The sequence below is a fragment of the Lactuca serriola genome, chromosome 9 (assembly GCF_051521515.1).
Source record: "Lactuca serriola cultivar US96UC23 chromosome 9, Lser_US96UC23_V15, whole genome shotgun sequence".
Lineage (NCBI taxonomy): Eukaryota > Viridiplantae > Streptophyta > Magnoliopsida > Asterales > Asteraceae > Lactuca > Lactuca serriola.
This window is the reverse complement of record NC_136416.1, coordinates 47,052,961-47,069,444: the sequence shown is the minus strand read 5'-3', so window position 1 is coordinate 47,069,444 and position 16,484 is coordinate 47,052,961. Positions and strand designations below refer to the sequence as shown.

General features: G+C 37.7%; 1 protein-coding gene across 1 annotated transcript; it reads left to right on the top strand.

Moving 5' to 3' along the window:
* Window positions 1–1,589: 1,589 nt before the first annotated feature.
* LOC145074617 (citrate-binding protein-like) lies at window positions 1,590–2,806 on the top strand. Its single transcript, XM_079020966.1, has 2 exons — window positions 1,590–1,904; window positions 2,191–2,806. Exons 1-2 carry the CDS (start codon window positions 1,632–1,634, stop codon window positions 2,572–2,574), a joined length of 657 nt encoding a protein of 218 aa, XP_078877092.1. The 5' UTR covers window positions 1,590–1,631; the 3' UTR covers window positions 2,575–2,806.
* The last annotated feature ends 13,678 nt before the right edge of the window (window positions 2,807–16,484 follow it).

Sequence of the window (16,484 nt, the reverse complement as noted above, 5' to 3'; positions counted from 1 at the left end):
AGATGGGTGGTGGAGCCGAGTGGTGGTGATGGGTTTGTGGTTGTCGGTGGTGGTGGTTGGTGGTTAGTAGTGGGATGATGGTGGTGGTGATGGGTAATGGTTTTGGTAGGTGATAGATGGGGTGGTGGTGGTGACCGGTGAAAGTTGGTGGTTGGTAGCGGGTAGTGGTGGTGATAGGTGGTTGTTGTGGGTAATGGTAGTGGGTTGTAGGTTGTGGTAATGGGTGGTTGGTAGTGGTGGTAGGTGGTGTGTGGTGTTGGGGTGGTGGTGGGTGATGCTAGTGGATGGTGGTAGTGGGTTTTAGGTTGTGGTGATGGGTGGTTGGTAGTGGTGATTGGTGGTGGTTGGTGGGTGGTGGTGAGTGGTAGGTAGTGGTGGTGGGTGGTGAATGGTGTTGCTTAGAGGGTTTTTAATTGTTTGTAATTATTTATTGATTTATATAAATATTATTTTATAATTTTAAATAAAAAAATTGTATGGTTCAAATTTGGTCTCAAATGTTCTCGCAATAAGAAATGTTCTCGATTGATTCGTCATGCACAATCAAAGCAAAACTAAAATGACTACATTTGGTCACAAACACCCCTTCATCTTAATATCTAATATTATGCACCGATGTGTTTTTATATATGTGTATGTGTGATTGAATGTAACTATGCATGTATATATGAATGAGAGAAAACCTGTTACAACGATTTCTATAAATTTATTAATTATGCATGCATTAAAGCAGAGTCTTAGAACTTAGGAGAATATAAATTATGCTGGAATGAAGATGAATTATTATTTATAAGATTAAAACGGCCTATAGATTCCCAAACAAATGACTAGAATATGCGAAAATCCAAACTTGATAACCTAGTTCCACCATGCTCAATATAGTAAGCCATCAATACTACTTAAAGGTGTTAATTATATGTTGTATTTGCGGTTTACCGAAAACAACTACACTATTTATTAAAATACACAAAATCAAAAATATCAAATAAAAATTTATGTTAGACTTAGACAGGTGTTTACATAGAATCTTTATTCCAACTCAATGAAAGACATTTTATATATAGCTTGAATTAAGCTCATAACTATATAAAAGTCTAATGCTTGTTCCACATACGCACCTTAGAAAAAGTCAAAGCCAGAGTTACAAGTTTACAATATTCTTTTTCCTACTTGAGAGTTGAGAAAGACGTATTCTGGTTACAACCGATCCTTTTTCTTGTAGCATGCATGGTGCTTATTTGTGATTTGTGAAAGATAGTCAAACGTGGTCTACGTTTGATTCCACATGAGGTATAGTTGGTGTTGTTAAGGTTTCCAAGAATACGTAGCTAAAGACAACCGTAGGGTAGGGCATTCTTTAGCCCCAAATTAATAATATAATAAAATGCTTTGTTCACTAGTATGGCGAAGGAAACAGTTAAACAATGATGGCCCTAACTCATTACTTGTCATCTTTTGTCGTCCCTTTATATATGATTAATTTAGCTCTCCCATAATAAATAATTTAATAGTAGTTATTAATAATATAAACAGAATAACACTTGGTGCAAAAACTTTCACATATTATATAGATTGGTATGCACCATAGAAACACCCAAGCTACAAATACATTCTTCTTTTTCTAGATAGTTATGAAAGCTTCATATCGTCATTTGCTCCTTTTTCTGGTAGTATTGATCTTTTTCATAGACGATGCTCGCATGGTGTCTCTAGTTGATCCCACGTACGGATTTGTTGATGTAATGTTAAACGAAAGCAACTTTGAGTACCAGAAGCCTTATGATACGCCACTCTGTCAACGTTACATATATCAAAATGGTACTCATCGTTTTTGGGTGTATTCAGACGATAAGCCACACCATCTAGGTAGCAACACACAACCACGTACTGAAATTCGCATACTTGTAATCTCCCTCCCCTCCTTCCCTCTCCCTCTTTTTTTTTTTAGATTCAATACTTTTTTTTATTATGTGTCCTAAAGCTATACTTAAAGAAACGTTATCTAGTCTAAAAATGATTTGGTTAAATATTAAGATGCGAACGTTGTATCTAATTTGTGTGTGTGTGTGTGTATATATATATATATATATATATATATATATATATATATATATATATATATATATATATATATATATATATAATGACAAAAAAAATAATCTATATCGACTTTTGTATTTAATGATGTAGCCGGATTATACTTCAGGAGTATGGCAATTCGAAGGGCTTGCCTTCATTCCAAATGGAACTAGTGGTGCCACTATAGTTCAGATCCATGGTGCAGCCCATGGTAACACCACATCGTTGTTGAGGATCTATAATGGAGAGATGAGATACTATAGTACACAAGTGATAGATACTAATCTATATGATAGATGGTTTAAAGTTAATCTAATACATGATGTGGACGGAGGGAAAGTAATTGTTTTTGTTGATAACAAAAAGAAACTCAAAATACATGATCAAGGCCCCGGTTTGTTGCATTTCAAATTTGGAGTCTACGGTGCACCGAGAAATATTAGTTACTACATGGAATCGAGGTGGAAAGACGTCAAAATTTATAAAAAATATTGATGGAAAAACTTGTACCTCTACCACAAATAATTTGTTTATGCTTTTAATGTGAAGTTGTAATGATGCACCATTAATTGACTCTTTTACTACACTAATAGATGTATGAGGTCAGTTAAGGCATTTCAACATGGTGTCTTGCAAAAATGTTGTGATGGAGGTTTTTTGGCGATTTTACAGGCCCATCATGGTTATTATATTGTGTGACCTACAAAATGGCTATTTCTGCTATCTATAAGTGTTTTAAGATGTTCTTTGTTTTTCACTATAGCATAATACAGGGTTCAAAGCTAATTGAATGCTTTTGGAGTCGCAAATGAAATCATAATGTTGTAAGGAAACTATCTAAAACACGGCATGCACTACTTGATACGATGTGATTTAGATCAATGTCGTAAAATTCAGCCTACTCCACAGACTATTTACCAAATACTTAGAACTCAACCACTAAATAAGGCAATCTAAAGAAATTGGTTCGACTTACTGGTCAAAATCAAAACAACTCGATCAAGATGTCAAAATTGACTATTAAAAAAATTCAATATTAATATCTATATTTAATATTTTATCTAACCGTAAAACTAAAGTAAATGTACTCTATAAAATATCATATATGTTTCTCTCTCTCTCTCTCTCTCTCTCTCTCTCTCTCTCTCTCACACACACACACACATTCAAGAATTTCAAGATTAAAATGTTTATTATTTGAACTAGTTTAACATTAAAAAAAATACATTTTTATTGTTGTTTTAGTATTTTGTTATGAACTTAATCACCTTATCATATTCGTCACATATAAGATTTCCCTCAAATAAGTTGCTTTACAATTTGTTATAGTATTGCATGCATAATTCTTCATGAAAACTGTAATGAAAATGATCAGTTACCCCTTTAAGTTCCAGCAATTGATCCAATGTATGAAGACCCAAAATGCAGCCTAGTGGTCCCGGTCTGATGTGTGAGATAACAAAAAAGATCATAGACCAATAATTATACTATAACTATGAATTTGTTCCATGAAATCCAAGGAGATGAGAAGAAAACAGATAACAAAAATGCATTAGAATGAACCTAAACTAAATGTTATGCTAAAACAAAAAGTGGAAAAGAATAAAATAAAATCTATTTGGAGTTTTATAAAAAAAAAATGAATGCAAATTAGCTAAAGACTAATATGCTATGCAACCTAACTAAAAATGCATGAAAGAGTAAAAAGTAAAAGGGAATACCCCACCCCAAGCTTAAGAACAAACATTGTCCTCAATGCTTAAGGTAAGGGCAGAACTGACCTAAATTGGAGGATCGGGTGGAGGGAAATTTTAATGACGGTAATAGAAATAACGTATGTCCTGGATGTGATGGGAAGTGGAGGCTCCACTTTGCTCTAGCCCGTCGACCCGGGTTGCCACTTCTTGACTGGTGCAGGTGTTTTCCTGAGTTTGAGCATCTATGTGTTGGACAATGGAGAACATGGTGGCAAAATGGTCAAAGAATGTAGGTGGAAAATATGTTGGAATCTCGTGTCCCCATTGTTTTGTGGTTGGAATTGTGGTTGAGCAAACTACTATGGAGGGACCTGAAAGTGGCGTTGCTGATTCATAGGCGGTTGCATCTATGGCTGGTGGTCAAAATGGTCTTCAATCTCGGGTATCTAATCATCATCTTCTTCCTTTTGCTCTTCATCCTCAGAGTCGGGTAGTACACCCGTTGGATTCAAATGATCAGGAGGAAGCCAAATATCGGCGTCATCCAGGTCGAATGAATCACTGATCCAACTTGGAAGGATATAAACTAGAGTTTTGTCACCGTTGAGCCAACTGTACTTGTTATTTCCCCGATCTTCTAACGTCTCCATTCTCTCTAAAGTGTCGCAATCAAGTAGGAAATTCGTTTGGTGGCGGTCAATGGGCATGTATTCGGGGGCGGGGAAGTCTAGGTCGACGATTCGACCTATAATAGTAATAAGCACCCGATGTAGATTTCTCTCGAGGCTCGATGACGAATGACACCTCATTTATCGAGGAAGAATTTCGAGAAATATGGGTCTCCAATCTGTGACATGTGGTCTAAGAAGAAGAGTTCGCATCTATTTATTTGACCGGGCTCGAGGCGAACGGATATGTTTGTGGAGAGAATCCAGTGCACAATTTGCCAACAAGGATGAAATAAGTGCTTGGCCCTCTGTCAACTCGGATTGAACGAGTTAAGACTAGTGATTTGCAACCAAAAGATGTGCATATGAAAAGCGTAAGGAGTCGAGATATTGTAAACTATGTGTGGTGATTAAGCGGTCGACTCCCATTATAGAATCCATCCATCTGTATAAGAGCTGATGATTTTGACCCTACAGCTAGAAGGTAAGGACCTCCGCCTCATCATCTCTAGAGAAGGTGCACAAGAATTCTGTGACATCCCCATTTTCACGGCCAGAAAAGACCGATTTTTGTTTATGCTTTATAAAAATCAGTGTATCTCTTTTAATAAAAAGGTTGCGGAATTTGTTCCCAGTAAAACATGATAAATACGTTTTAAAAGCATTTTTGAAGAAAAGTATTTTTATTCATTTTAAAACATTTGGGATGTCATTGTCAATACAGAAACATAAGCATAAACAGAACTTACATTCATTATCACTAGTGATTTATATCTCCTTAATCTCTCTGTGTAATGTGACTTCATATCAACACCTGTGATATAAATAAACTGAGTGGGTCCGGTTGGGAAACCTGGTGAGTACATAGGGTTTTCAACCCATAATAATATAATTACTATGCTTAATCATCAAACAAGTAACCCAATTACCCATCCCCATTATCTTTCTTTACTGTTAAGTACCTTCCCTAAGGATTTATCCTAAGGGTCGTCTCCTACATCATATTTACCTCTCGTATCCTTACATTGCATTTCCTTATATGTTTGTTCCTAAGGACTCTCCGTAAGGATCATCGCCTACATCGCATAGACAGTATTGATTCAGGGATTGCTCCCTTAATACGTGCCCAACAAGGGTTAAGGTATCATCACATGAATACGTAGTTACAATATCGCCTGAACTCGTAATTCATAGTAAGGGGTTAGAGTATCATCACATGAATACGTAGTTACAACATCGCCTAAACTCGTAATTCATCACCTACAGGCTATGAGCCTGCTGGTGTTTCCACAGGGTTGTCTATAATAGTCCTTGGTCGCCATCTATACTCTGGTAGATGACTACATCTCCAAATTGCTGGACAAGGTTATAGTATCCTTCATCCTACATCACTGATTCATCATTACCTATCTATCATCACCTTCCTATCATCACCTATCTCTCATCATTTTATTTCATCACACACCAACTATTTCATCTACCTATATTTTATCCCAAAATATTTGTAGATATAAAATAAATATACAGTTTAAATCATTTAACACATGTATAAAATCATTCATCCAACATAGATAGCAAGTATTCAGATAATATGCACACATAGCACGTAATTTATATAAAATACTTCATATCTATGTGTAAGATGAAAGGGACCATGCACTCACTTGATACGGTGGTGACTCGGTACTCGGACAACATTTCGTTACTCTTAAAACAATTTCCCTCGACAAAACCTAGTATCATTACCACTAGGGTTTAGTTCAGTATTAACCAAGACTAATTTAATAGTGTAGCTGTTATTATTATTATTATATAAGCATTAAACAACACTATATAACTCATAATAATAGCCCAAATAATTATTTTAAGGTCCTAATAATGTTACTATAATTAATTAGAAGCTATATTAAAAATAGCGTAGGCGTAGCTCACTTACAGCGGGTTTTATCGAAAACCGGGATTCGCTTGGAGCAGCGTTTCGAAACCGAAAGACCCTTTTCTCGGGACTCCGGGAGCCTCCGGGCTTCCTTCGGGTGCTAGGCGTTTTACCTAGGGTTTAGGGGGCTTAAGGGAACTTAGATAGAGAAAGAAACTAGAGAGAGAATGAATTTTGGTGTGATTTCTTCGGCAACCCTCGCAGCCCATTTATAGGCTCGAGCCTTCGGACTACGCTGCGCGTTCGGAAGGGCTACGTTGGGCGTAGTTTCGGATAGGATGTGAGGTGTCGGTCTCCAGGTGGTGCGACGTGGAGCTTGCTGGGCCAAGGAGTGCGAGGCGTACGTGGTGTGTTCCAATCTTCGTACGCGGGGCGTAATGCGAGGGCAGGTGCCACCCATCCGAAGCGAGGCGTGATCAGCAAGCGACGGTCCAAATCATGCCACATCATCAATCGAGCAACAAGTTTCGCAAATTTGAGTCTAAACTTTAAAAATTCGTATCTTTCGCATACGAGTTCCATTTTCGACGTTCTTTATATCCATGCGAAGGAGAGAACATACTCTACAATTTTCGTTTAGACTCCGTCGACTAATTTTGACTTTATTTTAAAAGTTATATTATTTAACAGGCCGGGACAGGATTGGTCCATTAAAAATCCATAACTCCTTCATCCGACGTCCGTTTTCATCCATCTTTTTATCTTTACGCTGATTTTAACGAGATCTTTGATTCTCATTTAGGTTGTGTCGGTTAAAAACCGCTCGATCTAATATTCGAATTTTGGATTGTACACTACTAAGCCGAAACTTCGAAAAATCATAACTTCCTCATACGAAGTCAGATTTGGGCGTTCTTTTTATGCACGCTCTCGGTTTAACATATGCTACAACTTTTTTTTTATAACTAAGGCCAAAAATTCATCTATCGTAAATTCACTATTTATGTCTCCTGGTGCCGTGCCGGTTTTGCCGTAAAACTTCGACGGGCCATAACTTCTTCGTTATAACTCGGATTTCGGCGTTCTTTGTATGTATAGAAACCTTGTGACATACTCTACAGCTTGGTTAAGATTATTTATTCTAAATAATCTTTTGTCAAAAAGTCGTTTTCGACCCCTATTATCTCTTAATTGACTAGCCCGGATCTACGGACGTTACAAATTCCATTGTGGGTTCTTCATAGGTTATGTCACAAGGATTAAGAAAATCACGCCAGTTGACTATGCGAAACAAAATCGTTACACAGTCATGTACCCCAAGCTTCCTTATTGATTCCTCGTTGTAGAACTTTCTAGGTTGGATTATACGTCCCCGAAGGTTGGAGCGATATTTTTTATGTCTGCATTGACGAGGGAAGGATCATCTCCCTCATCTTCACCTTTCTTTAGTTTACCTACGGCTTTGCGTGATGTACCGACAACAATCATTTTTGGATTCGGATCGATGATTGATCCATGGATGTATACATGTGTCTGAGTTCTACCCATTATTGAAGCCCTGCAAAAGCAAACCCAATTCATACAGTAATACCTCTTCTCACCAATATCAAAAATAATATGAAAATATTTAGACCAAACACAAACTATTCCAACAAATAATTTCACCAAACTTTTGAAAATTCAAAACAGTTTCAAACAACATCAACCAATTCCATTTGATAGTTCCAACAAAAATCTTGCAAAAAGTCTAAGTTAATTTCAACAAGTTCCAACTAAAGTTTAAAAAAAATTTCAATCAAATTTCCAAGTAATAGCAACCAAATTTATTAAATTTCAAATCAAGCTTTTAAACAATCCAGGCATTAAATCCTAGGCAAAATCCAAAGCATATTTGTTTGTAATTATCATATTAATGCATGAAATGTAAATAAAACCAAGGAAGTAGTATACCCGTTTTGATTTTTGTCCCTGAAATTTGAAGCTTGAGCCCGAAATCCGCTCACTTGCACCCCAAGCTTAATGGTTATTCATAGGTGCCAAAATCCAAGACTCTTTCAATAACACAAAGTTTCTGACTTAATTCTTGCTAAAACCCAGCGGCGGCTCGTGTTGGCTTAAAAATACCGACGAATTTTTCGGTGAGATTTTTCAGTTTTGTTAGGGTGGATGCATACAGCTCGAAAAAAGAAACACTTTGGTGGTGTCGAAATCGCGAGAATTGGCCTGAGTTGGCTGGAAAGAGGTCAGAAAGTGGCAGAATGGTGGTGGTGGTGCCCCTATTCCAGCAACAGATCGTAAAAGTTATTGGGTGGAGTTTATAGAACTCTGGTAAATCTTGATTTTTCCGATGAAGGGTGTGGGTGGTGGGTTATGTTCTTGAGAGAGAAGGTGTGTAGAAGAAGGAGGGACATGTTGAGGAGTGTTTAAGAGGAATAGGATCTGCAACTTAATTCACTTAGTCAACAAGTCAAAGTCCGGTCAACAAGTTAAAGAAAGTCAAGTCATTTAAGGCTGGTCAAAGGAATGGTCAACAAAAAGAAGATATTTTCGTCCAACATAAGCGGGTCGCACAGAAGGGGTGTGCGGCTGTTCACGATGTACTGAGAGCAATCCAACTTCGATCAATGTAACCCATCGTGTCTCCAATGCCTATCACCTAAACATCATCCATTTGGATGTCCCGTTTCTTCACTTTGAATCTCCACTACTCTATGCTCAAAGGTCTTGATCACAACAAAAGGCCAATCTGTATTGATCTTAGCTTGTCCAAAAATAACTTCATAACTTCATTCGTGAATGGTAGAGTAAGACTTTGTGCCTTGGTTCAAAATGCTTCTGGGTGATCGACTTGTCACGGAAAAGCTTTGTTTTCTCTTTATAAATTCTCGAGTTTTCATATGAGTCATTTCTCAATTCTTTTAACTCTTGTAGTTGAAACTTCCTATGTTTTGTTGCTTCATCAATGTTAAAATTTCATTGCTTGACTGCCCAAAATGAACGGTGCTCCAATTCCATAGGGATATGACACGACTTTCCAAAGACCAATCTAAACGGAGACATACCGATCGGATTCTTGTAAGCGGTTCGGCAGGCCCATAAGGCACCATCATGCCTTAAAATCCAATCCTTTCTTGTTAGATTCACCGTTTTCTCAAGGATGGACTTGACTTTCTGATTTGAAACCTCCGCTTGACCGTTCGTTTGTAGGTGATGGGCGGTGGAGACACGATGTGTCACACTGTACTTCTTCAATAAATCCTCCATCATCTTGTTGCAAAAATGCATCCCTTTATCGTTAATCAAGGCCCTAGGCACACCAAATCTCACAAAGACATTAGACTTTAAAAAATTGATAATCGTTTTGCATTAATCCGATCTTGTGGTTTTGTCCTCAACCCATTTAGAAACATAGTCAACTGTGAGCAAGATGTAAGCATTGCCAAACGAGATGGAAAATGGGCCCATAAATCAATCCCCATATATCAAAAACTTCACAAATAAGGATTACATTTCGTGGCATTTGATTCTTTTGAGAAATATTACCTGTTATTTGGCACCATTCACAACTGTTACAAAACAAATAGCAATCGCGTGTCATGGTTGGCCAAAATAAGCCACACTCAAGTGCTTTTCTCAAAGTGCCATTAGGTCCGAAGAGTCCCCCACAAGCAAGTTCATGAAAAAATTGCAAAATGCATTTATTCTCTTGTTGGGGTACACATCTCCTAATGATTTGATCGGGACAATGTTTCCACAACTAAGGTTCATCCCACACATAGTATTTTGCATCACTTTTCAATTTATCTTTTTGAGCACGTGTGAATGTGTCGAGATATCTTTTTGTGAAAAAAAAATTAACAATATCGACATACCAAGAAATATATTAAGTAAGAGAAAATAGATGCTCATCCTGAAACTTGTTCCGCAATGAGAGAGGAGTTTCATTTTAAATGATCCGACTAAGATAGTCGGCTGATAGTTAGTTTTGTTTACTTCTTTTTATAGTTTATTTTAGCATATTTCATTCTTAATTTAGATAATTTTCATGCATATTTTCCCTTTTGTTATTTCATGACTACTTCGGGTACTTTCGAATCTTGTGAGCATAATTGCAGGTTTTTGGGTCTAGCGGAGCGGGAGTGTTCGGGACGTATGGGAAGCGATGAGATTTGGTAGACAAAAATGATGTTAGGCTTGGTGATTGTTGAGATGACGCGGGAGTTTATTCGAGCGTGCGTAGATTATTAATCGGGCGAGTTTGGAGGATTTGGAGAGGCCAAATTGGGCTTAAAATGAAGAAAAACTTGAAGAAAATGGGCTAGGTGGTGATTGGATTCGATCTGGGCTAGTGGGACATGCTTTGGAGGCCCAAAATCTCAAAGAAGCCCATGTCAAGCACCACCCGCGCAGCAGCACGCGGGTCGCGCAAGGCTCTGCAGGGGTAATTTCGGGAATCCATTTGGAAGGCTATTTGAGGAAGGTTGGTGCCCATCTTTTGGAGACTCTTGGACATCCGATTTTTGGAGATTCTCTCTGGAGTTTTGAAGACTTTTGAAGGCCAAGAACACTTGAAGAACATCATATTTTTACCTCTTGATTCTTGCTTAATGTTTGGTACAATTTTCTCTAACTTTGTTTCTTTGAGTTTAGCTATGCTTGGCTAAACTAATATTGGTTGACTTTTTGTTGAATCCTTTGAACTTTTGTTGAATGTTGAAGAATCGATGAACTTGTTCTTAAATCTTTATGGAAATGTTTTGTGTTTTATCGTATTATCACTACTAGTATGTTTTTATTCATGAGTTTAAATGTGTTTGTGGTGATTAGTTGGCTAATTTCTTGATTAAGTAAAGGATCCTCAAATTAGCAAGCAACAAATGACTTTTGTGTTGTTTTTGCTTCACACAATCTTAAAAACATTTCCTCCAACATGGTGGTGAAAGCATTTGACCCCTCTTGGATTTGGTGACTTTTTGGTTCTTAATGCTAGTTGACTTTCACTAATTACATGCTATTTGGAATTAGTGACTTTGACTAAGGAAATTGTTATGAGCTTCTCTAGACATTTCAACAATTAAGAAAATTCTAGGTAATCTCAAGCTCCTTGGATTACTATAGCCAAATTAAGGATTTAAATCAAAGTATTGCACCATTGGATTCTAATGATATGTTCATCAAAAGTCAAAGTGAGGAAACTTTAAGTCAACCATCTCTCCCTTATTGATTTTACACCAAACCCTTATTTTTGTTGAAATTGTCTATTTAAATCATAGTTAATTCTAGTTTGTTTCAAGTATTTCAAAACACCAAAACCTCCCATTTTATTTTTATTGTCATTTTACAAGTATTTTTACAAAGAGATTTTTCATAGAGTTATAAATTGAACCAATCTCCGTGGATTCGACCCCTTTACCACTATACACTATTTTAGTGTGCAATATTTAGGGTAATTATTTTTGTTGGCCTCAACAACCACCAAATTTTTGGCGCCGTTGTTGGGGATTGGTTTTGATTTAATTAGTTTGTCTCTCTATGCCTACATCTCATTGTGCAGGTACTCTACTTTAAAACCCCGAAATTAAAAAAAAAAAAGTATGATTTGGAAATGAACAATCCTTGCATCGAAGACCAACTTTCTGAGCTAGCTCAGTTAGTTATGATGATTGAAAGTGACCAATGTGTGCAACCCACACCTCTTCTTTGCGATTTTTGTGCCCAAAATGGACATCATTCCGACACGTGTCCATATTTACAAGGAGAATCAGAAGAAGTGCAAGATAAGGGAAGCTACTACCGGTCAAACCAATGGAGTTATGATCAGCCTCAACATGATCAATGGTGGGACAACAACCAAGTTTGGTAAAATAACCATTACCAAAACCCATACCAAACATGGGGAAATAACCAATACCAACCAACTCCACTGTTCCAAGAACCCTATCCTTACCCTCCTCAACAAACTGAAACGCCAAGCATGTCCTTAGAGGACATTGTGAAAAGCATTGCCACTTCTACCCAAATTTTCTAGGAAACAACTCAAGCTAGCCTCAAAAGCTTAGAGCAACAAATAACACAAATTGCTCAATCAATTAGTATAATGGAAGCTCAAGACAAACTACCATCCGAAGAGAGCCCATCGCATAACGCATGTTCCATTCCTTTGAAAGATGAAAAAAGTTTTGATGGCCCAAGAGTGTTATATGAAGAAGATGAAGAAGTAGAAGTGGAAGAAGTTGTCAAAGAGGAAGAAGAAATTGAGAATGTTGTCAGTGAAACTGTAAAGGAAGTAATAGGGGTTAACGAAAGTGAGATTAAGCCACCCACTACGAATGAGATACTAACTCTAGTGGTAGAACAACCACAAGACTCAGAAACGATAAATTTGTCGGACTCTTCAAAGGTTACGTATCCCAAGAATGAAGACGCCCAACCGGTCACCTACTCAATAACCATGTCAAAGAGGGAAAAGTTGGTCACCCTGATGAACAAGTACAAGAAAGAATATGGTTGGATGATTGCTTTTATCAAAGGTCTAAGTCCGGTGTGGTTCTCCCATAAAAAGAAAGTCAAATACAAGAAAAGAGTCTCAATGGAGGTGTGGAAATTAAAAAATGCAGATACGGGGAAAATTTACAAGGTTAATGGACATCGATCGAATCCATTCAATGAAGGTTTAGATTCAAATGTCCAAGATGTCATCCATTTGGATGCCCCAAAGTGTTAAAGTGAAGTTTGGAGGCGTCTCGCCAAAGACGTTAAAGAAGGGCATTTTTGGAAAGCATTGTGCTTTCGTGTTTTTAAATTCGAAGAAAGAAGTTTGAAGATGTTTTTGGGATCCTCAAGGAATTGTTTTTGAAGAAATCAAGAGCTTCTAGGTGTTTGGGGCCTTCCAAAGCAAGAATGGGTGAAAAAACGAAGAAAAATGAAGCAAAAATAAAGATCAGGATCAGCGGGTTACGCGACCCGCGTGCTGTTGCGCGGGTGGGTTGCGCGGCCAAGTGTGATGAAGAGACATTGGCCCAAGACTTAACTGCAAGGTCTGCGCGACCCGCGTGCTACTCTGCGCGACCCGCGCACTGTGCTGGGCAATTTGGGTTATTTTTGGCTATTATTTGACCAGGTGTTGACCAAAGGTTTTAATGAGTTGACCTTTTGACTTTTCTTGACCAACATTGACCGGAATTGACCCTTTTTGACCCATAGATTAAAATGTTCAGCTTCCCTTCTTCTTCATGTAATCATCTTGACCTCCCACTCCATTCCTCTCATATAACCTTCCAACACCCACCTTGCCGGAAAATTCAAGATTTTCGGAGGTCTACCGGTCGTAATTTCAAGAAACCACCGCCACAGACATCTCCCGTCATCCAATCCTCCGATTTAGGTCATTTTTTCCCTTACCTTAAGCATTGAGGACAATGCTTGTTCTTAAGCTTGGGGTGGGGCATTTCATTTTCCTTTTATTTTTTCATGCATTTTTAATTAGGTTGCATAACATTTTAGTTTTAAGCTAATTTTCATTCATTTTTTTTTAAATCCAAAAAGATTTTATTTTCTTCTTTTTCACCTTTTATATTTTTGCATAACATTTAGCTTAGGCATTAACATTCATGCATTTTTGTTGTCTGTTTATTCTCACCCCCTGGATGCCATGGAATAGGTTCACAGTTATTGTATCATTATTGGTCTAGGATCTTGTTGTTATCTCACCCATCGAACGGGGACCATTAGCTGCAGTTTGGGATCTCATACTTGGGATCAGATGCTGGTAGCTTAAAGGGGTAAGTGATCATGGACAGATAGTTTTCATGAAGAATTATGCATACAATACTAATGACTGTAGGATATACTATAGCAATGGATGTCTTAGCCTTGCGGTCACTACCGCCGAGAGGATCACACTTGATCATGTTTGAACCGTTAGGATGAAGCACTAGTGCTTGTCCCCGAGTACAATCAATATCCGGTCTCTTTACATCACCATATCTTTTTGCGATTTTCTTAGGATTTTAGAGAAGTCTTTTAGTCCGCATGTGGACATTTTCATTTTTTTTGAAAAAAAAAATCACAAATTTGAAGAGGATCATTATATCTTTATGCTCCACACATGGTCATTTTCTCGCTTAGACCATTCGGATTATATTACTACCTTTTCGGTTCCACTTACACACTTTAGGAGTCAAATTTTGAGTCAAAGGGTTGTTATTACATTACCTTCAAGTAAAACAAAAAAAAGGGGGCAGGCAAATTCCCAGCTGCAGAAATCTGAGAAGGGTGACCGGTTCAATTATTGAACTAAATCTTCCCACATTTTGGTCACCCGGCGTTTAATATTCATTTATTTAGGTATGTTTTATTGTATATAGATCGAGTTGTTTATCGCAAATTGGTGATGTTATTGAGACTGTCGAGTTGGATACTACGGGAGGTTTGGGCCAACACCAAGTGAACCGATTCCTACAACGGTGCCCGAGCGATTAAACCTAGTTACACATGAGAGAAACCGGCAAACATGAGATCAGAGTGTACACTTAAAGAAGAGCTCCACCCGAGCCCATCCAGCTGCTTTCTCCCTACTACAGATATTCTTCATTGTATGCATGTTCCATTGAGGCTGCGACTACTCATCCCTCCTTACTCACCTAAAGGAGTTATACTGGCTGTGGTTTATGGTACCATTGTCATCGGATGAAAAATCCGTGAGGTAATAGCAAGATCAATTCTGACCATGTTGACTAACGGTGATCAGGTTCTGCGGCTTTATCCATTCTTTTTATTTTCTCTAGGATAGTTCATCCAAAGTTCATTTTAGTCCTGTCTTACTTGAGGACAAGTAAAGTTTAAGCTTGGGGTGATTTGATAGTTAGTTTTGTTTACTTCTTTTTATAGTTTATTTTAGCATATTTCATTCTTAATTTAGATAATTTCCATGCATATTTTCCCTTTTGTTATTTCATGACTACTTCGGGTACTTTCGAATCTTGTGAGCATAATTGCAGGTTTTTGGGTCTAGCGGAGCGGGAGTCTTCGGGACGTATGGGAAGCGATGAGATTTGGTAGGAAAAAATGATGTTAGGCTTGGTGATGGTGGAGATGATGCATGGAGCGAGCTTGATGGTTATTTGAAGGCTTGGAGAGAAATAAACTTTAAATTTGCAAAACGCGGGAGTTTATTTGAGCGTGCGTAGATTATTAATCGGGCGAGTTTGGAGGATTTGGAGAGGCCAAATTGGGCTTAAAATGAAGAAAAACTTGAAGAAAATGGGCTAGGTGGTGATTGGATTCGATCTGGGCTAGTGGGACATGCTTTGGAGGCCCAAAATCTCAAAGAAGCCCATGTCAAGCACCACCCGCGCAGCAGCACGCGGGTCGCGCAAGGCTCTGCAGGGGTAATTTCGGAAATTCATTTGGAAGGCTATTTGAGGAAGGTTGGTGCCCATCTTTTGGAGACTCTTGGACATCCGATTTTTGGAGATTCTCTCTGGAGTTTTGAATACTTTTGAAGGCCAAGAACACTTGAAGAACATCATATTTTTACCTCTTGATTCTTGCTTAATGTTTGGTACAATTTTCTCTAACTTTGTTTCTTTGAGTTTAGCTATGCTTGGCTAAACTAATATTGGTTGACTTTTTGTTGAATCCTTTGAACTTTTGTTGAATGTTGAAGAATCCATGAACTTGTTCTTAAATCTTTATGGAAATGTTTTGTGTTTTATCATATTATCACTACTAGTATGTTTTTATTCATGAGTTTAAATGTGTTTGTGGTGATTAGTTGGCTAATTTCTTGATTAAGTAAAGGATCCTCAAATTAGCAAGCAACAAATGACTTTTGTGTTGTTTTTGCTTCACACAATCTTAAAAACATTTCCTCCAACATGGTGGTGAAAGCATTTGACCCCTCTTGGATTTGGTGACTTTTTGGTTCTTAATGCTAGTTGACTTTCACTAATTACATGCTATTTGGAATTAGTGACTTTGACTAAGGAAATTGTTATGAGCTTCTCTAGACATTTCAACAATTAAGAAAATTCTAGGTAATCTCAAGCTCCTTGGATTACTATAGCCAAATTAAGGATTTAAATCAAAGTATTGCACCATTGGATTCTAATGATATGTTCATCAAAAGTCAAAGTGAGGAAACTTTAAGTCAACCATCTCTCC